This window comes from Callorhinchus milii, unplaced genomic scaffold (assembly GCF_018977255.1).
Source record: "Callorhinchus milii isolate IMCB2004 unplaced genomic scaffold, IMCB_Cmil_1.0 Scaffold17, whole genome shotgun sequence".
NCBI classification, from domain to species: Eukaryota; Metazoa; Chordata; class Chondrichthyes; order Chimaeriformes; family Callorhinchidae; genus Callorhinchus; species Callorhinchus milii.
Window position 1 is genome coordinate 6,286,699 of NW_024704758.1, and position 27,444 is coordinate 6,314,142.

At 45.5% G+C, this 27,444-nt stretch overlaps 1 protein-coding gene across 4 annotated transcripts in view; it reads left to right on the forward strand.

The window, feature by feature from the left end:
- Window positions 1–27,444, forward strand: part of sox6 (SRY-box transcription factor 6) — a 280,677-nt gene that overhangs the window by 198,212 nt on the left and 55,021 nt on the right. For all 4 annotated transcript variants that reach the window (XM_042341433.1, XM_042341434.1, XM_007887524.2 and 1 more), the window contains 3 exons: window positions 369–541; window positions 2,698–2,766; window positions 26,332–26,455. In XM_042341433.1, coding sequence (XP_042197367.1) covers window positions 369–541; window positions 2,698–2,766; window positions 26,332–26,455 — 366 coding nt within the window. The remainder of the gene's footprint in view (window positions 1–368; window positions 542–2,697; window positions 2,767–26,331; window positions 26,456–27,444) is intronic.

A 27,444-nucleotide genomic window follows, 5' to 3' on the forward strand; every position in this document is an offset into this window, starting at 1 on the left:
ATTATGCCTTTCAGGAGAACATCTCAAAGCGCTTCACAGAATATACTGTAAAATCAGTGGCGGGCAACCTCTTTGGTTGGCCAACAAAATAAATGTTTCTTGATTGAATATATCTTGATTGATGGCATAAATCTATGGTATTTGGTTATTTCCATGATTACTTTGTTGCCAACCCCAAAGGTATGTCTGTTGTAGCCAAACGAGGCACCCAGCAATGTCCCCCAATAAGCCATGAAGTGAAAGACTAATTGTACCTGGGATGATGATTATAATCACACGTGTCCTCTTCACCCCGATCGCTGCTACGACTGCACACGTCTTGTTGTTGTGTCTCTCGCTGGCTGTGTTAACTCCGTTCTCCCGTGCAGGTACGCCGGAAAGCCTGGCTGAGAAGGAGCGCCAGCTCTCCGCCATGATCAACCAGCTCATCAGTTTACGGGAGCAGCTCCTTGCGGCACACGACGAGCAGAAGAAGCTGGCGGCCTCGCAGATGGAGAAGCAGCGGCAGCAGATGGAGCTCGCCCGACAACAGCAGGAACAGGTCAGTGCGCGGAGCGGGACACACACGCACACCCACACACACACACAGACGTAATCACCGACATTGACACACGCACAGACATTGACACACACGCATACACACACAGCGACTGTGGCATGGCACACAGTGAAACTGAACCGCTTAGCAATGACCATGTTGGTTTTTCATTATTCCCATCGCTCTGCCCGGTCAGTGTGTAACTAGTGAGAGTCTGGTCTCTGGTGAGACAGAACTTGTGTGGCTGCAATGGCTAGTGACTGACTGTAGGAGAGAATAGGAGTGAGAGAGACTGTTAGAGGAGGGGGTAGGGCACGGCGGTGGGAGTGAACGGACAACTTGCTCTGAGAGCCGGTGCAGACTCAGTCGGCCAAATGGCCTCCTTTTGTGCTGTGAATTTCTGATTGTAAGACAATGACAATGAGGAGTTTTGAGCTGCAGATTGTTTTATAATCAGGCAGTTCCGCTCCGTCCCCCTTACACTGGGTGGAACAGAGTTTTCTGATATTTGGGCCACAGCTCCACTGGGCGGGATGGAGGGGTTGTGGGAGGCGGGCGGGATAGAGGATTGAAGTTGGGCAAGGTGGGTTCGTGCAAGTGTGTGAGAGAGCTTCTGCCTCCCAGAAATTGTTTCTTTTTATTTTTTTGCCAACACTTAGGGCCAAAGCAGCTTAACCTTAAGAGGCAAATTGTCATATTAGGAGCGTAAAATTAGAGAACAGTTTTGAGAATAAGGTCACAGCCAAAATGATCCTGTGTTAATGAGCGGAATGAGTAATTACCAGCCGCAGCCCCAGCGCAGCTGCGCTTCAGGACCTGAACCGATGGTCTTTCGGCTCGTCACTCTGTGAGACTGCAAAGAGGCCACTCCAGAGCCACTCCACAGTGCACTCCACCAGCCCTATCACATCAATAGCCTCGTGTGCTACAGGCAGTGAGTGGCGTATAAAGAGCTAGCACAAGATGTACCTCTTCGATTTACCCTCACTGTCCATCATCTTTCCCTCCTCTCCGCTCTCTTCGCTTCCCACCTCCCCTAGCTCGGGTGTGAAGCACTTTGAGACGTGAAAGGCGCCCTATAAATGTAATAATAAATAATAATCGTTGCATTTGACATACATAGCGCCTTATCACCTTGTTGAGATATCTCAACGCGCTTCACAGAATACAATGTAAAGTGAATTAACTGTGTATTCTGTGTATTTTGTGAGCGAAACACAGGATCCAATTGCGCACAGCAGTGTCCAGCAGTCATGGATTGAGTGACCACATTTTGTTTGAGAGATTATTACTCTCTGTGATCCGTCAATCGACTCACAAGCGGGTTCCTGCTTACTGCTAGGTAAACGCGGATGTGTGGAGTAAGGAAACTTCCCCGAGGATTCACCCTGCCCGGGAATCGAACCCAAATCCTCTCGCTTGCGAGGCAAATGCGCTCACCACTACGCTAGGGACTCCACAATGTAAAGTGTATCATATAACGCAGCCCGTGTATTGAACCTGGCATCCTGGATTGTGGTGTCGAAATATTTGCCCACAAGCGGGTATTCTCTCCCCCGCCTCCTCCCCCCCACCCCCACACACACAAACGCACAGCCCACCACTCCCCACCCCTCCCCCACCCCCAGGCTTCTAATGGAAAATAAAATACAGGAAAGCCGTGCGGAATAAGGAATCGGAATGTCATTTAGCTTTGCAGACACGACACAGTAATTAACTGTTGACACTTGTGAATAAGCTCGCTCAAATTAATCTTGACACATTTGCAGACGAGTCATATCTTACAGTGAACACTTTGTAATTATATTTGAAAATGAAAATTAAATGACACTTAAAACTGGGTTGTCATGCTCAATGAAGCAGGAATGTAGTTAGATGGATGGGCAAAGTAAAAACAGCTTGTTTCTCCCCCCCCCCCCACCCCCCACCCCTTGTTCTCTCTCCCTCCCCCCACATTCGCAGCTTATTTGAAGTAGGTAAAGGAAGGAAATTACAGGTTTAAAAAAAGTTGTGTTTTGATTAATTTTATCACTTTCTTTATTTGGGAATTTTAATTTTCTTTCTTTTTTTCCACCTTCCTCTCTTCCCCCTACCCCACCGATTCTCCTCTTCCCCCCGCCCCCACTCCACATCCATCCACCCCCGGCTTCTCCTCCTAGATCGCAAGACAACAGCAGCAGTTATTGCAGCAACAGCACAAAATCAATCTTCTCCAGCAACAGATTCAGGTCAGTCTCCTTTGCGCTCTCTCTCTCGCTGTCTCTCTCTCTCTCTCTCTGTCGCTCGCCTACATTGCAGAGAGTGCGGGGCGGGTGGAGTGGCGTAGGGTGGGTCCAGGGTATGCACGATCTTGCTTCTGACCTGGGGTCCGGTGGTTTTCACGTGGCACAAATAATCTCGGAAACATCAGATGTGTCGTGGGATCATACGGTGTCAGTATTGTGCAGTTGTCTTCAGGTGTGTATCAATCTCATACAAGGTCCCTGTAAATGTCACAGTATCGCGTCAATGCTGTCACGCGTGTATCAGTATCAAGCGGTGTCTTTGCGTGTGTCGCAGTATCACGCCAATGCAGGCACACGTGTACCAATATCACGCAGTGTCTGTCTTCACATGTGTTGCGGTATCACTGTCAGTGTCATCATGTATCAGACAGTGCCTTCACATGTATACCAATACAAGCTGTATCTTCGATAGACTAAGTGTCTTCTGGTCTAGATGTAATGCAAGGCAATCAGTCGTGGAAGAGAGAGTCGTGGGATGAAGAAAGTCCTTCAGGTGATTTGATCTCATCCTGATAGAATGAAACCCATCTTACCATCACGCTTTTTTTTAAAAAAATGAGTTCAGCTCCCGATTCCCTTCTCTCCAAAGAAATACTTCCTGGCGTCTGCTCTGAAATTGCCCTTCACAACCTCTTCCCGCTGCCTGTACTGCTCGGACCACCTGTAGCTGTGAGAGCGTTGGCTTGCAGGGTTAACAGGAATCTTGCAAACCCGCCCTTTATATCTCGCTTTCCCCTTTTCACATTGGAATACTCGCAAACATCCACATTGTGGCTCTCGACACCAAGCCAGTGAATGACCCGTTCCCTCCAGTCGCTTCTCACCAGCAAAACGATTTACAAAGAAAACAGCACAGAAATGGGCTGCTCAGCCCAATTAGTCCATGCCGCTGTTTACACTCCCCACGACTTCACCCATTCCTTACTCCCTCCCATATCCTTCTGTTCCCCTCTCCCTCATGTACAGTTCTACCTTCCTCTTGAATGCATCTACACTTTCTGATTCAACCACCGCTTCAGGCAGCGAGTTCCACAATCTCACTAGCCTCTTCCTGAGGTAGTTAGGTCCTCCTAAGTTCTCTTTGCTATCGCTATCTTATATGAGTTGAGAAGGCTTTCTCTTTAATTAAAATAAAGGCTCCATCACAAAAGACATACATCTGTTTTTTACATTACAAAACTGCAGCAACTCACCACTGGCTGAGGCACACAGAGAATTTGTTAAAATATGCATTTTACAGTTGTTAGTTTGCTAACTCCCAACAGAGCCGCGCACGACTTGTGAAAAGCGCCTCTCACGTTGCCGAGATGGATTGCAAAAACTGAGCAAATAATTAACATTGTAATTTGCAGCAAATTGGGATGCTTTTGTTTGTGGCGAAAGAGCCCCGAGAGGAGAAATGGTTCTAAAATAAAAGGTGTCGCTGAAAAAAGTATGTAATGCTGCAGCGCTTTCCGCTCCACCCCCCCCTCACCCCTTCCCTTCCATTCTCCCCCTCCACCGCTCTCCTCCACTCTCTCCCTCCTCCCAGCAAGGAACTGAGTGATAGCTAACGACGAGTTTCAGTTGCTGTCTGTGCCCCTATGACCGAGAAATATCGTGGGAGTCACCAAGAGAGCAGGAATGTTCACGGAATCACTGGCCGGGAAGCACAGCTCACTCACAAAAGAGCATCTCTGCCTTTTAAAGAGCGGCTCACATGTCACCGGAGTGGGTTCATTATGAGCTAATAGATGATCGATGTAAACTGCGAACAGTAAGGAAGGGGTTAAGGCTCACCGGCTCTATACACGGCCCGGGCTCAAACAGATCACTGGGGCAAGAGTTGAATGGAGTGAAATTAATAATAATCCTTGCATTTGATACAGCACCGTATCACCACCTTGCGACGTCTCGGAGTGCTTCCCGGGATTTTCCCGTAAAATGTATTAATGGCGTTTGCGGGCGATGGGGCCACTTCACACCATTTCGATCGTAAAACTTAAGGTTGCGTTAACTCGTGGAAAAATATTTGGCAGCGATGAATGGAGTGAGAGAGAGTTGTATAATATTTTGCTTTGCGATTGAAGAATGGGATTCTGCTGTTGTGCTGTGTTGCTGTGAGCCCTCTGAACCTTTCTGCCCCCTGCTCTGTGACAAATGGTTCTTGAGCCGCTCTTTCACAGCTCAGGCCTGCCTGCTCCGTGGCTTCCTTTGTGGTTGCTGGAAATCCTAACATGCTTTTGAGACCGGGACAAGTACTACCTCCCCAGCATTCTGAAAAAAATATGTCACTCTATCGGATGGCCTTTCTAATTATAGTCCAGGCAAATCTCAGAATAGCATGCGTTAGCAACACGAGGAGCTGCCCAGCAAATAAGCTGTGAGCTCATAAAACTAAAGTGTGCGGTAATGCCAACCAAACCATTGCGCCTGCATTTCATTTCACGAAGCCACATTTCAGCTGCCTTCCACCAAGGAAAGAAAAGCCCTGTCTACCCGAAAACTATTGTAACTTTGGCAAATGGTGATGTGCTAGTTTTACACGCACAATACTCAGGCCCCTCATATAATTCAGTGGAACCTGTTTGAGATTATCTCTTATGAATGACATTCCTCTTAGAGAGATTTATATAGCCATTATTTCAATGCAGGCTTAGTTCCGATAAAATTAACTTTATTAAGATCAAATATTTCTGTGGCAGCTTTTTTTTTCACTCTAGTTTAGCTGTTAAATTCCTTCCATTAAGTACCATCCTTTTTGGACTCAGTGCGCTTTGCTCACTAGCTTTGGCTTCTTGTATGTTTTTTTCACTCGAATAAGGTGCTGCAGCCTGTTTTCCTGTGCTTGTAGACATATGTTAAGTGAACAGCTGCATTGTGTAAAGATAGCCTTAGTAGCAGCGAGCATCCACTGAGCTTCATTGGAATATGTGTTGAGGAGATTGAACTTGTATTGCATTGTTAAGCCCAGAAAAAGTGTGTGTGTGTCTGTGTGTGTGTGTGTGTGAATCTTACAAAAAAAAGGAACTTCAATCTGACCGACCATCTTGTTAATACACTCCGGCGGTAAAATAATGAGAAAAGAATATTAAATGATTTAATCAAGTAAAACTGCAAAAAAAGTGTTAAAAAAAACCCACTCTCAGCTGGAAAAATTAATTTTATTTTCTATTCAGTATGCACAATACTTGAGAGAAGGAAGAGACGAAATTCCACCTGGCCTCAGCCTTGAGGACGAACCGCTTTGTCTTAAAAACTGTCCGCAGAAATTGCGGCACAGATATCATAAGTAAAAAGTCTTAATTTGGACACCGGTTCATTTCATAAGTGGACATTAACGTTCATTGCTGCACACCTACAAAATACTGCACTTCACGGTGAAATCCTGGGACATATTTTGAGACGTCTCGACGATGCAATAAGACTCTGTCTCGAAATGCAAGGATTGCTACTTTCTTTCTTATAACTTACAACAGCAGCAACAACAACTTGCACTTTACATAGCGACTGTTTCGCAGAATGGTGTCTCAGAGCCCCTGACGGTGGTGGAGCCTGACTCCGATCCGTGGGGTGGGGGTTGGTGACCATTTGCATGGTCGGAAAGGAAGATCTTCAGGCATGACCTGACGATGGGGAAAGGAGGGGGCGCGAGGCGATGTAACTTCGAGGCCAGTGATGAACGTTTGCTTCGGTCGCCATTTGATCTCATTGTTTTTGCTTTGATGTGCTAATTATCACCAGTGATAATATCACATCATGTAATGGTGAATTTGACTGTGCAGATAAGAGAGCGCGCGCGCATTCTGAATGGCTGCCAACCGCATGCACACTCCAGCTTTGGCTGTGCTCTTCACTCTGTGCTCCAGACGGGTCTCGCAGAGTGTTAAGCGAACGTGCTGCCAAAGAGAAGGGAAGTTACAATGGTATAAACCCTCGCTGTGCCTGGCCTGGAAGGAAGGATGATTTATATGGTGCGGCGGTGGGGGGGGGAGAGGGAGGAGCAGGGGGCTTGCATAATAACATAGCACAGATTGACAGCTGCCTGCAGATCCCAGCCGACCACATCAGTGAAATGTGCCTGAGCGATTGAGCAGACTCTTCCATGCCTCCCTCCCCACCTCCCCCTCGTCCTTCACTCCCCCCTCACACATTCTCACACACACACACACACATGCGCCCTCCCCCGAGCTCACACACCAATCCCCGTTTCTCTGCCAAACTTTTTTTTAAAACTCCAAAACTAGTCACGAGCCTTGTAGCAAAATAGCAGAAACAGGTGGTCCACATAAAATAAATCACTGGGTAACAGTCCCGGCCAACCCAGAAGTAAATCAGTAACTCGCGAGCACAGCCTGTGACCCACTTGTTCTGCGGCTTTGCAGGTTGTGCGCTGTGTGACGTTCATCCGTACAGCGTTGCCTTCCTTGTTTTCAACTGCTCATTCCGCTGAACTAGCGCCTTGGGACGTCCTCCCGACGTAAAAGGCGCTGTACAAAATGTAATTTGTTGTTGTTGAATGCTTTTAGAGTGGTGGGGGAGAGTTTTAGACCTCAGTCTAAAGGTGCCTTGACCCTCATTAGATCCAACACAATACAAAATTACATTTGTATAACGCTCTTCACGTCCCAAGGAGCTGGATGAAAAGACAATAAAACAGGCAGCATTTATGCTGGTACAAGAAGCTTTCAATGTTCTCTCTCTCTCTGGACCGTTGATTTGAATGTTACAAGATATGGCGCTAAAGCATGGAGATGCTCCTGCGTTAAACACTCGGGCTCAACTGTGTTCCCTTTGAGTCGCAGGGATTTGAATCGCGGACTCTGATGTGGTTTTACTTATGAAACCCAGACTGGCTTCTCTCCTGCCAGCCACATCGCGCTGAGGGAACAGTGTGTGTTGTGTACCAGCCTCTCTTTCTCTGTCTCTCCAGTTACTCCCGTCTCACGGATTCCAGCTGTTTAGTGCAGGGAAAGTACCCTCTTCTCATTTTCCGTGGCTTCTGATAAGAAGATAAGCATTCACAGCTAACAGCAAGCATGTGTTGCTTCACGTTATCCCTGAATTACGAGCATAGCTAAGTCTATGCCTCTTGCTCTAACCTCCAACCTTTTCTCTCTCATCCCCCACCCCTGACTCAAAACTAAGTGTTAAAGATAAGCAGTGAAAATTACGGCGGGGTGGGGGGGAGGGGGTGTGGAGAGGGAAGGGGGAAAGGGTGGATCGACAAAACTTGAAGGAAAAGCTTACGCTGCAGCACACAAACCAGGAACAGAGCAGATGAAATGATTTATTGAGTTTTATATACAGCAACATTGAGGGCAAGCATTGCTAACAGCGTGACTGGCAGCCTCACTGCACTGAGTAGGCCCCTGGGACGTGTCTTTGTTCCTCTGTACTTGACAGGCATGTGTCTCTGCTAAATGAGAGCTTAATTTCTCTCATATGTGCGCAATTTCCAAACCCAACAAAGCGGCCCGGGACCGTGGCTATTTAAGAGCCGCGGCCCTGGAGGGAGCATTACTGAGAAGGTGATGCTGAAGGGCTAATTGGCCGCTGTGGATTTGCAGCTGATTCCAAGGAGAGCGAATGCACACGTAGGCCACCGCGGTGATATGTGGGGCCGCTGTCCAGGCCGAGTTCAGCTCAGTGACAAAGTCCAGACAAAAGCCAGTGCGTGTCACTCCCCGGGAGCATTTTACAATGTGTCAGCCCGGCTCGGTGGGTGTCAACCCCGGCTCCATGTACGTCAGCCCAGTTGAGCTGGTAACACTCGTGAGTGAGTCAGTAGGTTGTGGGTTACAAGCCCCAAGTTGGGACGTTAATCTCGCAGTCTAGGTTGACACTCCAGCCCGGTGCTGTGGGCCATATAGATTGAGGGGCCATCCTTCAAATGACATGTTACTTCAGAAAGTATCTTAAGGTGAATCAAACAAAGGCGATTGCAGGAAACAGCTGGCAAAGCCTTTGGGTGCAGTGTTCACTCTCAACCCTCAAGGTAACGTGCGTGGGGTAGACCAAAGGAAGCTAGAGAGTGAGGGAACAACTCCTGTAGCGATGGGGAGGGTGGGGAGGGGGAGAGAGTGCGCCCTCCATTCTAGGCAGAGGGAAATATTCCATGTGTAGGTGGTTTACACACATATGTGGAACTCACAGTTTGGTTTGGATACTCTTAAGTACGGTGATGGGTTCCCGCATCCGGCTGACCAAAAGGGAGCTCAGGGTCTCCTAATGATAACTGTGGCTGACTCAATGATCTCCAGTGCAAATCAAAGAAGGGGAAGGCAGATGGGCAATTGCTCCCTTATTTCCGTGACTTATTAGGTGGGCGAGAAACCTTTCTAATGATGCGCCGAAACGCTTTGAAATCGATATTGTGAACTGCGAAATCGTTAAAAAAAACACACACACACATACACAAGGTCGGACTCGAACAAAATCCGAGACCAATTTACTCACTCAGAACTCAGGGCACAAGCAGAAATCAACGCTGTTAACTGGGGAGGAAACTATTTTTTATGGTAATGGGTCGAAGCCGTGTGGTGTTCTTTTTTAAAAAAAGAAAAATGTGGCTTTGGAGCGTCGTATTGCACTAATGGTCGCCCTCTGATAGTCTTAACAACACGACATCAGTGCAGCCAAGCCCCTCTCAATGAATCTCACTAGAAGGCAACTGCACAGCAGTGCTGAGCAAACAGCGGTGGGCAGCAGCTCTTTAGAGCTCGGGAAGGGAGAGACTCTCAGTGAGTGAGACGGGAGGAGAAAAGGAGAGCGAGAGAAAAACAAAAAGAGAGCTTAGAATCATAGAATCTTACAGCACAGAAGGAGGCCATTCGGCCCATCAATACTGTGCCGGCTCTTTGAAAGAGCTACCAACTAGTCCCACTCCCCCACTCTTTTTCCAAACAGCTTAACATTTTATCACTTCCAAAAAGTACTTTATAAGTAACCTCTGTCACATGTAGTGACTTTTTTTTGGAGGCATAAAACAGCAGCTCTCCTACAGACAACAAATAACCACGAGGTGAATGATCAAATTTATATGGAGGATCTAAAACAAAAGTCACTTCTCATTTCGGGATCATTAATGTTAACATCTTACTGAACAGCCAAGTGCGACTTCCCCCTCAGTCTTAAAGATCTTCACTGAAAGACAGTGCCTCTGACAATGCAGCTCACACCCAGTAAGTCCTGTGCCACAGTACCAGCCCAGTGTATGAGTCACAGGGGAGTGTGCTATTAAACAAACCAAACTGACCCAAGTCTCAAAAGAAATGTGCATCAAAAGAGAGCGAAAGAGAGAAAAGAGAAACTGTGTACCACAGCATAGATGACGGTACAGTGATTTAGACTAACAATCCTTTTATTTGATACAGCTCCTTATCACGTCTTTGAGGCGCCTCAAAACGCTTCACAGTTACACACTTATATTGTAAAGTGAATTGACTGTATATTTTGTGGGTGAGAATGGGCCTTTAGAAGAGTGGAGATAAGTATGTGGATAGTGTTGATGGGACTAACAACAGGATTTCAGTCCCAAACCACAGAGCTCAGATTGTGCTCTTGTTGCATCACTTTGAGGACTTTCAGTACCATTTTTGCTCCACCTTCAAAAACAATACAAAGTTAAAACCTTCTATTTTCTTCCAAACCCCAACTGCTGTTTTACACTTTACACTCTGTCAGTGCATTCGGCAGCATTCTGTGTTAGACCCCAGAGCAAAGGGTTTTCATTAGCTGGGAGTGTGTCATCTTAGAGACAGGAGAAAAAAAATAGTCTCCTTGGACAGTTCAAACGAATGATCTTGTGCCTGGGAACTTGGGCAGCGTTCCTGTTTGTTAAAGTGTCACCAGTCCCTTTTCCAATTTCAATTTAAAATCAGCCAGACATTAATCGCTGCCTTCTCTGCGCGCTCCCTAAAATGCGTCAGTAAGCAGATTATTGCAATCACATATTTAAATAACTTTCTTTACGGTGGGGAGGAGTGGGGAGGTCGGTAGGTGGGAGGTGGAAAGGAAAAGATCAGGATATTTGACAAGAACAATAGACAGGACCTGAGTAAAACCAATGGCAACCTTCTAAACCCCCCCTCCCCCCAAGGCTGGCGAGCTACAAAAAGGCAACCCTGTAGATTAGGGAATAATTCATATGACTTGCTGAGGTTCAAAGAGATTTCAATGTGCATCTGTAGGCAGCTGACTGAGGAGGAATTTGCTGTGGATTGTGGATTGTGAGTCCACTGGCATAATAATAATAATAATAATAATAATAATAATAATAATAATAATAATACTTGCATTTGATACAGCTCTTTTCTACGATGGCAGGACGTCTAAAAGCGCTTCGCAGGATTTCGCTGTAAAATGACTGTAATGACTGAGTATTTCATGAGCAAATGCAGCATCCAATTTGCGCACAGTGACATCCCACTTACAGCCATGAAGTCATTGACCAATATTTTCTGGGAGGGATTGTTGGCCAGAACGCGGGAGAAACTTCCTTCGCTTTTTGCGTAGCGCCACAGGATCTTTAACATCCACCAGAACAGACAGACAGGACCTCAGTTAAAAGTCTCATCCAAAGCACGCCACCTCCAACAACTTAGCGCTGCATTGGAATGTGAGCTTAGACTGTACATTGGGAGAGTCAACCTAGATTGTGAGCTCAAAGTCCTGACAAAATGGGGTTTGAACCCACAACCTTCTGACTTGGAGGTGAGAGCCAGGCTGCCAGACCTGAATCTTCCTGAGGTGGTTGTTGTAACAGACTGGATATCATGAGCGAGAAGCGACCAGCTCAAAGCTAGCTAAACAACAAAAAACCTTTCTATTAGATCCTGAGCACTCATCAATCGGCAGCAATCTTTGCAGTCACCTGCCTTATACATGCAAGTGCACAATATGCATTTGAGAGGCTCTTGCTCAGGGGTGCCGGTGGGGTGTGGGGGGAATGGAAAAAGAACTGGAGAGGAAAAGATTAATGGCACAGAATGGGCTGGGGATGTTCATGGGCATTTCCATCCCTCCAGCCATCAGATAAAGGAAGGACTGACCCGACTGATTAGCCTTTGATTTAATATATTGACACACTGGCACAAATAATTCTGTTTAGTGGCTTTTGCCTCAGATGGATCAATTTAATTAGTTATAAAATTTGACTTCTTGTCAGGATCCAGGAGAAATGCTGACTTTAAAATAAAGTCGCATGCAATTTGAACAACAAAGCTATCGAGACTCAGTTAAAAGTTAATGATGCACAGAAATTGGCTTAATAGAGACAACTTCAGCAATGAAAGTGATGGTTGGGAAATTAAGCTAAGTGGATGGCTTTGGAATTGTGATGCTGCCTGTACTCTTAAACAAATTCATAAATTATTAATGCATTTGCTGCAAAGGCGAGGACTAATACACTGCTTTTTATTTTACTTTGTTACCTATAATTAGCATATAGAATGTCACCGGGAATAAAAGGCTCTCCGATGTGAGCACATCGTCTCGTGTCATGTTGGATTTATATTTATATATACTGTATACACACACACACATATATATAAACATACAAGCACAGAAGATGTAGCGTTTTGGGGGCTGGGGGCTCATTGTTGATGCTGAGCAAACTATTTTGCTTTTGAAATGCTTGGCTTTGGCCGAATCTCCCACAAGGTAAAAAAGGGTCATTAATACTTTCGCTCTCTCTCTCTGTCTGTCTGTACCGCATGTCGGCCAGACTGAGGCCTGTGTTTTCTTAGTGCTAGGATAGCAGAGCAAAGTCTTCGTTTCTTTCTTTTTCTCTTTCTTTTTAACTTATGTTGGGAGTATTTGGAGTATTTTATTGTCTTGTGGCTGAAGTATTCCCCAAGGAACACAATGAATGGACCATTTTGTCCGACACCATTTCGAGGGCACTGAATTCCTGTCTTGTTATAATTATTCTTGTCCGTCACTGGGTGTGCACATGACATTTGAGCGTGTTTAAAGTCTTAACACACTCATGTGCCTGCAATAAAGTCGTTTAAAACAAGTTGGGCTTTCTGCACACAACAGAGCAGTGTCTGTTGTTTTCTCAGGCCCAAGCAGCTGGAAGGCAATTGTGAGGACAACAGCTTAGTCTCTGTGTAATACAGGATGAAGAGGGAAACAGAGACAGCCTTTGGCACATCATTCGAAACAATACAAAATCTGTGGCTATTGACACATGCAGGAATAAAGATATTTCATGGGGTGGGGGGGGGGACATAATTGGACATCCATGCAGTATTTCATCTGCAGTCTAAAAGTTCAATTTTACAACATCCCTTTGGCAATAATAAGGGATGTCAATTTCAAGCAATTTGTTAATTTCAGGTTTGTTTTGTGCATTCAGAACCTGCTCAGTCAATAATCTCGGGCCGACCCACCAGCCAGCCAGCACGTTGGGAAATAAACAGCCTTTGTGCAGTTTCAAATGAAGTTTGTGACAAAATTCTTGAGAGCCGATCTTGTGAATATATTCCGGGGAAAAAGGGCGGGGAGGGCAGTTAGAAATGATGGTAATGTGCTTTAACTTTAACTGGAATAACTGTGCATTTGTAGGCAAACACGGCAGCCGATTTTGTGCACAGCAATGCCCCACAAACAGCCATGTCTACGTGAATGATCAGTTCTGTTGGTCAGAACACCAAGGGAATCTCCCTACGTTTTCCAAAATAATGGCTTGAGATCTTTAACACTCATCTGAACAGGTCAACAGAGCATAAAATTTCATCCTCTGATAATGTAGTAGTAATGTAACATTGCAGTAGAAGTGTCAGTCTGGACTATAAGCTCATGTTCCAACATAGGTCTTGAACCCACAACCTTGTGAGCAAGAGATAACCAACTGAGCCAAGCTGACAGCTTGCTTTGTGAGCTTAAAAAATGGTCCTTTGGTTGCAGTAAAGTTCATTCAGGCAATTTCAATGGTTTTTTGTTTACACTCTGCAATGTTTAACCCATTGCGAGCCCCGTTGTATTTGCATTTTGCCACAGGAACGGCTGAAACTTACATCTTTCACGTTGCAGTTGACCCAGTTAATGAACTTTCAAAAGGTCCATTCACAAATACTTTGAGAAATAATGAGGCCCGAGGAGTTAAACTGTTCCATACACTGCCGCTCTCCTCCCACTTCGTCCCTGCCTCACCATTGGAAGTAGAGTCTTCAGCCAGAATCCCCACCCCCACTACACCCTCTGGAATGCCTTCCCTCAACTACTCCATCTTCCCCATAATCCCCCACCCAGCTCGCTATCTATCTCCAAAAGACACCTAAAAGCCAACTTCTTATCATCACCACTCTCCAATCCCTTTCCCCTGCTCAGTGCCCCGACCCTCTCTGTAAAGTGCTCCGAGACGTTACTCTACACATATAAGTGCAAGTTGTTATTTCCTCCATCCAGTGACAGTGAGTCGATCCCTCTCACCCTTTAAACAGTCGCAGTAAGCACAAGCCTCAGTTAATTTACTATTTCCCAGCTCAGAGCACTGAAGCTAATTATACAACATCAACAAGAACTTGCGTTTATATAAGTGCCCTTCATGCAAGACAGCATCTATATTGCAGCTGTATAATGGTCATGCTATGTTACACTGAGGATCGTGGATGAAGACGGTGTGTAGACATTCCTACAGAAGTAAAGCTGCTGTGTAAAAGGGATTGAACCAGCAACGTTTCCTCATATCTCTTTTTGTTTGTTCCTTCCCACCCCTCCGCGCCCCCCCCCCCGCCCCATTCCGAATTTAATCCTTCATCTCCTGAAGGCATTGACTTGTGTATTGAGATGGCAGCCAAGACACTGGGAGAGAGGAACTCCCTTCTCTCTTCAAGTATCGCCACTAGGTCTTTAGTGACCACCCGACCAGGCAGAGGGGACTTCAGTTTAATGCCTCATCAGAAGAACAGCATCTCAGACAATTCAGTGCTGCAATGGCATGTGGCATGCTTGAACCCACAACCTTCTAACTCCGAGGCGAGAGGACAACCAACTGAGCCAGACTGACTTCTCCCTACCCAGGTAGCTGAAGTACTTTGAGGCCTCCCTCTCATCCACCCACCCTACCAACTGATGAGATCAGGTTTCTCAGCACAGACAGGGCTTTGTAGGTCATAGCAAAATCACAGGGGAAATTCGAAACCTCATGTACGTCGCAGTTTGGTGAATAAGAAAGATCATTTGTGACCACGGACAGAAGGGAAAACACTCTGTTTTCCAATGTTTTAACTACACTGAACTCCAGACTGCGTTCAGTGGTCAAGGAGTAAAACATACAAGTCAGCTATTCCCTTATTTCCTTCCCCACCAACCCCCAACCCCCCGCTAGAGAGCTGAAAGCCTGTAAAAGATCCTAGCTCCACCTTCAGAGTGGCTGTGCTGTGTGGCAGAAATAATACAATAAGTGGGTTTAACCACATTTGTCTCAGATAGACAGTCTCTTTGTTGAAGACTGCCGGTACAACATAAACAAATTATGTGTTTGTAGGACTTTTCAAGTAAAGCCTATCTTGTAGATTGTGTTTCGCCAGCTGTAGATTTAATCTCCTACCTGTCAGTTTAACAGGCATTTCCTCCAGCAGATAAGCCATGGTTACAGAGGAGGAAAAGAGAGAGTCAAAGCTGGACAAAAAGCCTTTGTTACTGTCTGGTCACTTCTGCCCAGATTTCCCGCGGTTTCTTATTTCTTTCTGTGGTGGAAAGCTCTGGGTTTTTTGTTGTGTGCGTGTAACTGTATGCTGTGTCTGTCCGCGTGTGTGTGTGTGTCCCGCACATGTGTATGGTGCATATGTGTATGCGTGAGTGTGTGTGGTGGGTGCGACTCTGTTGTGTGCATGCATATATATGCTCATAGTGTGTGCACAATGTGTTGTGTGTGCGCCATGTTGTGTGGATGTGCCCGACGCGTAGCCAGCACTCTTTGTCCAGGCTCCGCGAGACATGTGGTTGCAGATTAAACTGATCAAACCCCACGTCGGGACTTTGAGCTCACAGTCTTGGCTAATGCTCCAATGCAGTGCTGGGGAGCGCTGTATTGTCAGAGGTGCCGTCCTTCGTCTGAGACACTAAACTGAGGTCCCACTTACCTGTACAGGTGATTGTTAAAGATCTGTGACACTGTTGGAAAAGGAAGGGAGTTTCTCCTGGTGTCCTGGCCAACAATCCCTCAGATAAAATCAGCCATTCACTCCCTGGTTGTTTGTGGGACTTTACCCATGCAGAAAAGTGATGGGCTTTACCTGCAGAAATAAAACTAACAGTAAAACATGTTAAACAAATACAAGTTCCTTTTCTCTTACCTTTGACCTTAAATGCTTTGGGAATGACAATGCATGAGGGGTGCTCCATAAGTACAAATTGTTGTACCTTTATTCAAAACGTACATCTTCAACCACGCTTTCAGTCATCTTACTTCTCCCCCGCACTTCCCCCACCCCCCCCCCGCCTCAGCTCGCACCCCAACTAAGGTGCACTGAGACGCTCTCACAACGCGAGAAGTGCTACATAAATGTAAAGTGTGGAGTCACTGCGTGGTGCTAAGCAAACCCTCACCTTGCAGTGCGCTGTCGACAATTTGCTTAATGCCGGCTCAACTCATCTGGGCTGAATTAACAAGAAGCAACGGAAAAAAAATAGAGGGAAGGGAGCAGAGAGAAAACCAATCCATCAGCCCTTTTTTGTGTTCACCATAATAGGTCAGCAACCATGGACGGTGACCATTTGCATAATAGTCAACTCTTCACTTTTCTACTGATGAGTGTTTGTTTCTGATTAAATTTAGCCTCGCTTAAGTTCCGCAGCTCTCTTTGCCCTCCACTCACAGAAGTTGCGGATACAGAGCTTTCTCGTCTGCTTTCAGACCAAACTCACGTTCACTTGGGGATAGATATGTGCTGAGAATATGCATATTTTACTACTGGTATCTCTGTAAAACACCACAAATAGATCCTGCAGGAGTAATATATACACTGTGATTCTCCTCGCCTGCACTTCATGTGGTTTTCGCAAACTATTGCTTCTTAACAATGATATTTAATTGACAAGAATGTGATAGATGTGGCTCTGATATTATTAAGTATTAATGTGGTTCTTATACCCTGTCCATTTTTCACGTGCTGTCCTGCTAATAACTTGTTTTTTTCCATTGCGGTGGGAAGGCCGGGAGGGGAATGAATGCTACACTCTCTCACACAACCATAAACTGCCCCACCCTCTCCCCACCTCTTACGCCTTACGGTGCTGAGGGTAAGGAGATTGGAGAGGAACCCCTTTGCAATTGCTACCTGTCCCCTGTGCACCCATTCTTCACTCTCCCACATCACCTCCTGACCCAGATCAGAAAGGCACTTGTTTCCTTCCAGTTCTATGGGCGTCTCTTGCCCTTGAGTCCCTCGCCCAAGTGGCCGTGTGGTCATTATTTGTGTGCAAGGCTTGACCGTGAGACTCAGCATCTTATAATAATAATAATCCTCGCATTTGATTTAGCGCCTTACCATGTGGTTGAGATGTCTCAAAGCGCTTCCATCAAATTTTACTGTGAAATGCGGTGACTGCGCATTTCTAGCTGAACGTGGCAGCCAATTTAATAATAATAATAATAATCCTTGCATCTGATATAGCGCTTTTCACGTCGGGAGGACGTCCCAAAGCGCTTCACAGAATATACTGTAAAGTGAATTGACTGTATATTTGTGAGCGAACATGGCAGCCAATTGCACACAGCAATGTCCCACAAACAGTCGTAGATTGAAAATGACCAATTTATTATTGTTTTTGTTTTTTGGAGGGATTATTATTTATTATTTATTCACAGGGATGTCTCACAAACACCTATGAAGTGAACAACCTAATTTTATTTGGGGGAATGTTGATCAGGACACCAGGAGAAACTCCCTTCTCTTTTCGAGTTGCGCTATGAAATCTTTAACGTCCACCTAAACAGGCAGACGGGACCTCGATTTAACATTTCATCTGAAGGACACAGTGAGGGCACGTTACAGTGAAATCCTTTGAAGTGCTTTGAGACATCCTCCTGACGTGGAGGGCACTGTATCAAATGCACGGATTATTATTATTATTATTGCTGCCAATGACGGATACGCTCCCCTCAGCTGGAGACGGGTGTGTGAGCGTTGCTGTGTCTGCTGTGAGTCTGGGTAACAGTCCTCATTAGTTCACCACCTCAACCTCTAATGGCAGTTCGAATGAGAATCATCAAGAGAGTGAACTTTGCAGCAGAAGCTTTGCTCTTCACACCCGAGAGGAGTTAGCTCCAGGGACATCTGGTTGAAGTGTTGAAGCTCTTAAAACACTACGCATGAGCTGAACGCTATCAGAGTTATGGTCACACGGTCACAAACCTAACCAACAAGAGGGACACAGACTCGCGCTCAGAGGAGGGTAGGGGAACTGTAGACTGACCCACTTTACGTAGAGAGTGGGATGACTGACCGGGGAGGGCGAGGGGGGAGAGAGTTTGCATCAGCAAAGTCGAGATAGCTATTTGGCGAAGAAATCGATTGAGTTGTATGAAGGTAAATAATAATAATAATAATCCTTGCATTTGATATAGTGCCTTACCACATCCAGAATTATGAACTGAACCGGAGCGGAGTTAACCGGGGTCACCGCACTGCTTAACCCCTCGTGTACCCATTGTTTTATCGATCCACGTCTCCGGAGGGCAGCACCTCTGAAAAATTCAGCGCTCCCCACCCCCCGCAGCACTGCATCTGAGCCTGTGTCAGCTCAAAATCCTGACGTAGGGTTTGAATTCCCCACTGCTCTGTCAATGAGGGACGGCTGCCTTTGAACAGTGGAACCTGAGAAAAGATGGGCTTCACCAACCCATCAGGCTCATTGAGCACGTGCTAGGCTCAGTCTATTAATAACCCTCTGGCTTTCGATCGCTTTGCCTGCAACAGATAATTATCTAGTTCTTTTTTAAAGGTGCTAATTGACTGGGCATGAACTGCTTTATCTGAGAGTCTGTTCCACATATCCATTACCCTATGGGAACAGGACATTTCTTCTGATCTCTAATCTCGCCGGAGGTTTATAATGTTCCAGTTGTGTCCTCTCTTTCCATCCTTGCAGGCCAGGATCAGTGGCTCGCTCTCCTCTAGTTTCACAGGTGTCGCTTAGTGTTTTCAAGATCCTGTGTGTCCTGTGATCTTGGAGTGACCCCTCCCACTCCCTCCCCAATCTTCGCTCCTCTAATGAATATCGGATCAGCTGTTCGTGCCCTTCTTGAAGACACGCTCGTTATTCTTCGCCGGGATTCCTGTTAACACATCTGTGGCTTTCGGGGGACGGGAGATAATTTGCGATATCTGCAAAAAACCCCGAATGGGAAATCACCCATTTCCCCCAATCTGACCAGCTCAGGCTGACCGAGGGTTTCTAATCGTATCTTCTCACCCCTTTAGTGTCATATCACACATTAGATCCGTTTCCCTCCCCCGCCATTACAACTACAGTGTTTCAGATGTGGCCTCAGCCATGCCAGAAACAGAATAATGTATTTTAACCTGCAATCAAATGCTCTTCAAACTGACCACTGTGTTTGATAATGATAATAATAATCCTTGCATTTGGTATAGCACTTTTCACGTCTTCTAGACGTCTCAAAGCGCTTCACAGAATATACTGTGAAGTGAATTGACTGTATATTTGTGGATGAGCCTTGTCGACAGCTGCCTCACACATCGTATTCTCCTAGCAATGGTCAAGGCCAATTCCCTCACTGTTGTTAATTCACACTCATACTCTGGCTTGTTTCTATTCCAATATGCACTACCTTCCCCGCATTTAAAATCATCTACTTTCAAATCTAGGAATCTCTTTTCTACTACCACCTGGTCCAGACTTAGCTTACAGTCATCAGCTCTGCCATACATTGGACTCAATAATTATCAGCCATTAGTGTTTTCCTTACCCCCACCCCCACTCCAATTTGATGAGATTTCTTGTGGCAGCGATGTCAGTCTAACATGAGAAGCACAGTTGTATTACTGGGGTCTAATTTGCGAAGTGGGCAGTTTAAAGTGTGTAAACATTGAATCCCGCAGTGTGTGTCTCAGTCCGACTGTCCATTCGGACTCTGATCTCCTTCTTTAGGGTGAAGCTTCCATTCAGTGTCACGTTATGTGCAATTGCTTTGATGGAATTTCCCCCATTTTTCGTCATGCGTGGCCTGTGGTGCTGAATGCAAAGATAAACAGAATTTTTACCCGTTTGCTTGCAAACTGGCTTCACAGACATAATAATAATCCATGCGTTTGGTACGGTGCCCTGTCACATCTTTGAGACGTCTCAAAGCGCTTCACAGAATATCCTGTAAAGTGAATTTTGGAGTTTATTTGGTGATTGAAACTCGGCATCCAATTGCCGAGTGAAATAAACAGAATAAACAACACTCCTCTCTCTCTCTCTCTCTCTCTCTCTCTCTCTCTCTCTCTCTCTCTCACCCCACTAGCCTTGTATTAACATTTTATTAATGGGGTGGGGGAAGAAATCAGCAATTTGTAATTCTGTTTTATAGAGGAAATTCTGACATCCCAAATCTAAATTGACTGGACCCTCAGCAGACAAGCATGAAAGAGAACTTGAGCAGATTTCAGAGGTTAATATCCCTGTAACGAAACAGAATTGAAAAAAATGTCTTTTTTTTTATATTCCTTTTCCCCGGGATTAACTGATTACAGCAAGTCCTGCTGAATTTGGTGTTTATTACAATTTTGATCTGAGCGAGAGAGAGAAAGAGAGAGAGAAATGGCTTAAATCACAAACCTCCCGTACAAACTCGCAGCGAACCGTGTAAGGTCATTTTTATTTGAGCTTTAATGCGCCTGATATTAGAGCTTACGAATTGTGCTTGTTATTTTCATGTCAAAACGGAAAAAAATCCTTTGCCAGCAGCCGTCTTCTCATGAAGGCAATGATATAACCCTTAAGAAAAATTTTAATTACTCTCCCAACCAGTTTATTTGCATTTCAGGCTGGCTAAGGTCTGCGCGGAGTAAGTACTCTGACTGACTGACTGACTGGTGCAGATGCTCAGTCTCAAGTATTCTTAGTTAGATCTTTACTGGGAGTCCGCTGGGAGAAACAATAGCACCTGTTCCTCAGAAGATATCAGACCAGTTAGTCCATTCATGTATCTTTAATGAAGCTCTGGGGCAGATGGCAAAAAAAATTGCATCATACACCATTTACCAGGTCCAAGACAAAGGGAGTGGGGGTGGGTGGGTCGGGGTGGGCATAAAGCGCTGCCTGTGCAACAATGTGCTATTTTTATGAGCAGAAGACACAGGGCAGAACTGTTCCGATGGCATCTGTTACTCTTCCATCTTTCAGGCGGGGGCAGTTTCGCAAGCATTTGCTCAGGCAATTAAAAATCTCTGGGCACCCCGCCGATTCTGGACCCAAATTGATTTAAGGAAGAAAACGAAGAACGAAGACTTCTTTGGCGGATGCTATCATGAGGGGTGGGGGAGTGGCGGGGTGGGAAGAGGAGATTGTCCAGGCCCCTCTCGCCCACTACCACCCCCTTTTCTTAATAATAATAATAATAATAATAATCCTTGCATTTGATACAGTGCCTTATCACGCCATTGAGACTCCTCAAAGCTCTTCACAGAATATACCGTAAAGTGAATTGCCTGGTCACTGTATATCAAAAAGCGGCAGCCAATTGTGCACAGCAGTGTCTCTCAAACAGTTGCGGATTGAGTGACCGCAATTTTTTTTTGAAGGGATTATTACCCCTGGAAAGCGACTAACAACCGGGTTTCCACTTACTGGTAGGTAAACAGAGGCAATTCAAATTTTTTTAAAAAAAATCTTTCACTTGGTAAGGGGAGTGAAAGGGTGAAACACACTGAAGAGCAGTGCAATGCCCCTACATGTGGGCTTACATCAGCTAAAAAGAAAACGAGTTTCTTTTTCAAAAAAAACACCAGCAAACACAAGCCGGCTTATTTCATGCCCCAGTGATGTGGCTGTAATTGCAGAAAGGCTTCTTTTTTTTTATTACACGCTGGTTTAATGGAGACATTCATTCAGAGAGGGATTCAGTAAGGTGTTTAATTTTTCGTGCATCCTTTATTAACCTCACTTCCCAGAGTTTTTCTGAACGTAAAACAAAACGGTTCAGTGGCAAATTAAAGGCACAGTGCATTTCCGAATTGTTTTATTCCACCACACCTTCCTGGCACCACCCACCTCAAAGTGGCACCAGCACCCACAAGTTAGCACCGAATGACACAGTCTCCCTCATTTTCCATTTCCTGACTCTTGATATATTTGTCGTGGGGCATTAGGGCATCTGAACACAGGGGATATCTTTAAATTTTTGTTGTTATTAATAATAATCCTTACATTTGATCGAGAGCCTTTCACTCAAAGCACTTCCCAGGATATCCTGTAACATGTGGTAGCTGTGTATTTTGTAGGTAAATTTGCGCAATGTAGCACTGGGGATGCGTTGTGTTGGCTGAGGCGCCAAACTTTGGTTGAGATGTTCAAATGGACACAAAAGATCCCACGGCACTATTCGAGAAGAGAATGTCCTGGCCAACAATCCTTCCAAAATAAAATTGGTTATTCACTTCATGGCTATTTGCGAGACATTGCTGTGCGCACTGTGCGCTTACAAATGCGCATTCGCAATACTTCACAGTAAAATCCTGTGAAGCGCTTTGAGATGTGCTGACGGGATGATAAGGAACTGTTTCAAGTGCAAGGATGATGATTGATGTGATCAATTTGTCTCAACACTTTGCGGTGGCAGACGAACATCAAACCATGCAACAACCCAAGGGAGTTGTGGGAATGTCCTCACCCCCGCGCCCCCTTTTTGCTCTCACATTGAAGTCAAAACAACCTGCGAAAACTTCCAAAACCTTCAGTTTGAAGATCGTGGAGGGTAGTTTTGTGATTTCCCCATCAGCGCTGGAAACAGCTGTTGGTACTGCTATCATTTCACTTCTGAAAAACCCTCGGCATCCTGTGATAAAACTACAATGTCTTACATTAGAACGAAGGACTTTCCCTGGTGAACAGAAAGATCAGCCGTCAACAGGTCCCTACCTTCAGAGCACACGTAGGTCATTGAAACCCTTTTATAGTCAGAACGCAGTATGAATAACCTTCTCCGAACACCTTCTCACGGTGGTGGGGAGGAGGGAAAGGGAGTGTCATTGTTACATTGAGAGTCCCGATGACGTGGTGTGAGAGAGCCAGTGTTAGCACGCACTGACACCCACGTACACACACACGTAACCAGGGTAAACCCACCTGCCCTAGGTAACATCTTTCAGTATCTCCACTTTGTATGTGTGTGTGGCGGGAGTGAGGGGTCGATGATTTCAAGAACGAATCATTGAGTTGCATGCAATTATTAATATTTATTTTTATTGTCCACAAAATACACAACCACTACGTGGGACACCACATTCCTCTAAATGTTTTTGAGACATTTTGAACATCTCCATCAAATGCAGGGATTATTTTATCCTATTAATGATTAAAATAGCACAGAAATTATTAATATTTTGTGGAACACGTAGCATCTTGCCATTTCCCTGTTTGACCTCTTCTACAGCTTTCTGTGCTAATAGTAATAATGCTAAAAATAATAATAATACTTGCATTTGATACAGTGTTTTTTTCTCAGCCCCTAGCTCTGGAACTCCATCCCCCAGTGCCTTCGCCTTTCTTCCTCCCTTTCCTCCTTCAAGACCTTTCTCTTCAACCGTGCCTTCAGCTCCCCTCTCGACTCTCTACCCCCTCCTCGCTCCCTTCCCTCCCCCTGACCATTTCCCCCCTACTCGGGTCCCGACCCAACTGTCCAGCGCCTTGGGACGTCCTCCCGACGTGAAAGGCGCTCTATAAATGAAATCTTGTTGTTGTTTTTCATCAGGAGGATATCACAAAGCACTTCACACGATTTACTGTAAAGTGTGTACTTTGTGAATATTCCCTATCTTTCTTTTCCCTGTGCTTGTTTGTATACATCGGAAGCTGTTTCTGATAAAACTCCAATAAGCTTATTCTGGAGTCAGTTTGTTGTGAGGGTAGATTCAGGAAATAGCTATTCTATATAAATGGTTCAAATTGGTTAATACAGAGCCTAAGTGAGACTGGAAGTGATCTGAGCAAGTTTGAGCGAGCAGAGCAAAGGCTGGCCTGTAGGTTACTAATTGCATTGGAAGTAATGCCAAGGGCAAAAAGTAAAACGAGGCCAGGAAGTCAAGTGAATCCAAACGCGCATGGTTCGAATGAGCCGGGCATCAGACTTCAATGGTTTGCAGAACGGAAACCAGATTTTGTCACTGAAAGGCTTAAATTAGCCACAACGACTTGCGCTTTGCGTAGGATGAATGTCTTGGAGCGCTTCACAATGGCAATGGGGATCATCATGCAGGGAGAGAAGGGAAGAAGTTTGCAGTTGTTGACCATACTCAAAGAGATGGGTTTTGAAGAGAGAGGGAGTGAAGGCGCAAGGTGAAAGGATTTTAGCAATTTCCACAAAGCAGGGCAGAGCGGCTGAAGGCATGACCACCGATGGATTGGGGCAGCAGACCTGAATGCTAAACAGTCTGACAATGGATCGAAAGCCACACAACTGACAGAAGGACCATGTTTCAAGGCGAAAGCTGTGGAGTGCGGAAGCTGTGGAGAGAAGCTGAAAGAGCATCACGTGCTGCACAGGACACTTGCGCGAATCAACATCCAGGGCCTTTCTCACACTCAGCCGGAGAACTTGGCTTCTTCAGGTGGAGGGTGCGATAGAGGATGGGTGGAAGACATGTGACAGCTCAGGTGGGGTGGGAGCACATGTGGATACTGTTACACCACTGAGGAGCCCGATCAGGTAAATCAGGAGCAATGAAGTCACAGCCCTGTGTTTGGTTACAGTCTGCCTCCCAGGTGATGATCTGGCCACACTGATGACCACCACATACTCTCATTATACAATACTTGTTGCACACACTGATCCAAGGCCTTTCGACGGGCAGTGTTGTGTTCCATTTTAAAGCAGCTGAACGTGCTTTGCAGTTGTTCCTGTTGGCTGTGTGAACACGAGTTCTGTGCTGCATTGACTACTATTTTTTTGGGGTACCCGTGTGTTGAAACATCGACACGCGCTCCCCGCAATGCCACAAGCAGTTTGCGCTGAGAGAGGCTGGCTTATAGTTATCGATTTAATGGCATCCCAGATAGGTCTCGAGTACAGCCTCAAGGTGAAGATTATGGAGTTGATTTGTAACTGTGCTCTGTATATCTTCTCTACAGTATTTAATTAATCGTCCTTTTGCTGTTCTCTTCATCGTTTTTAACCCGACTCCTGTCTCGTGGCCATTCTTCATGTATGACGCTGCCTTATTTTAGGAGGTATTGAGGCCAACTATAGAGCCAGTCGCTGGGGGCAGGGAATCATCCCACCCAGCTCCTGTTAACCCTGCAAGCCAAAGCCCTAGGAAGTAGGGCGGTTCTAGCTGGACACGCAGCAGCAAAGCTTTCCAGATAGCGATATCAATAGCAAGCTATGTGGTTTTAGATGGTTAGTCTCCAGCAGTTACCCCAACGCTGGGGTTCCCAAGCCTTGGCGCCTACCAACCTGCGCCTAATACTTTCCGGAATTAGGTAAGCAGGATGCAGCTTTCCAGGAAGAGAGGGAATTCTCAGCTTGGTTTGGATATTCTTAAGAATGGTGATGGGTTTCTGCATGTGTCCGACACCCGGCTGACCAAAAAAAAAACTATAGCGCTGCCTACTGCCAGGCCAGTTGAGATCAACTAATCTGGAGACCTCAGGGTCTATATATTTACTTATCCAATGCGTGGGTGGGGGTGGGGGGTGTTATTATCCTTCATTGTCTTTTCATTCGCTGCGCTTCTAATTCTGGGTGGGCTAATGCTGAAGGGAAGAGAGCGAGCCAGAAACTACCCAAATGCATTGATGTGTCTGCAGAGCTCACTCAGCTAGAGGAGGCAGCCCTGTCTTTTCCCTGGGCTGACGTGTTGTCAGATCAGTTTGCCTTGTTTTTTTGCGAAACGGCCGGGGGTGCATGCCCTACCAGTAGAAAATCAGTCCATTAAACTGTGAAGCTGGTCTCTAAACTTGCTCGGAAAGAGACAGGCTGCAGAAAATTCAAAATCCCCACAGTGAACAAGCAGTGTATTAACAGGAAACTAGGAATTAAATGGTTTATGAAGTGCTGTCTACTCAGGGTTTGCTCAGAGGGTTCCGAAGAATGAAAGCAAGGGAAACGTTACTACCTCCAGAAATGGGAACGAAGCGAAGCACTTTGAACAGGAATCCTGCGCTGCTCACACAAAGGGGAAAACAATGTAGCCGGAGGGCCTTTGATGTGATGATGTGGAATTGGTAGGGATTAATAGGTTAAGGGAGAGTATTGTGGGAGTCTGTGAGCACACGTACACCATCAGTGCTGTATAATACTTGTCAGGATACATTTGTTCTGTGTGTGATCAAAGCTCTTGTTGTCTTTAGCAGGTCCAGGGTCACATGCCTCCGCTCATGATCCCAATTTTTCCACACGACCAGCGGACGTTGGCAGCGGCTGCCGCAGCCCAGCAGGGCTTCTTGTTCCCCCAAGGATTAACATACAAACCAGGTGAGCCTCCAGCAATGAAGTGCTTAACATTTGAGGGGAGAGTGTATTATCACACCCACACTACCCGCATAGATAGGCACACACACACACACGCGCATGCGCGTGCTCGCAATACACACACACACATTATTCACACACACACACTCACATATACACACGTGCGTGCACACACACATACACACACTATCCACACACAGATACACAGACTATACACACACACACACATATATACGCTAGCCACACACATGCCCACAGATCCATACACACAAATACACACACACTTTCCACACAGAAAACAAATTGCACAAATGATCAAAGGCTTATCTGTATAAGCAAAGGTTTTAGTGACAGCTTGTAGCACCTGTGTTGTACTTTTATTGCTTATAGTTTTATTCACTTCGCCCTTATCCTTTTACTCCTGACTGCAGGGGTTAATGTGCTTGTAATAATAATAATAATCATAAATAATAATAACAGCTGTAATAACAAGTATCTTTACACAATGATATAACGTATTTGAACATTGAGGGTTCCGCGATACAATAGCTCAACCGTTCCCAGTTGGTTTGAGGCAAGCTTGATGTAGGGGGAGATAATAATAATGGTTCTGATGACAGAACATGCAGAAAGTATATTTTAATCTTTCCTTTATACATATATAAAAGACCTCATAAAAATAGAGCAAATTATCACTTATTTTGATTGTCCTTGGGACCTATTTTACACAGAGCGTTAAAAATATAATGATCTTTTCACTATCTTTATAGTGGGACGACCCCAATATAAAGACGTAGGAAAAATATCATTCTGTTCAGCGATCAGAGTAACAACAACACTTTACATTTCCACAGCGCCTTTCCCATCAGTGAACATCTCTAAATTTGCCTCATCACAGACACACACTGAAGAAACTCCTGTGAGTTTATTTCCACACACTTATTTCCAATTATTGGAATTATTTCAACACACACACCCCCTCACACTTTCTC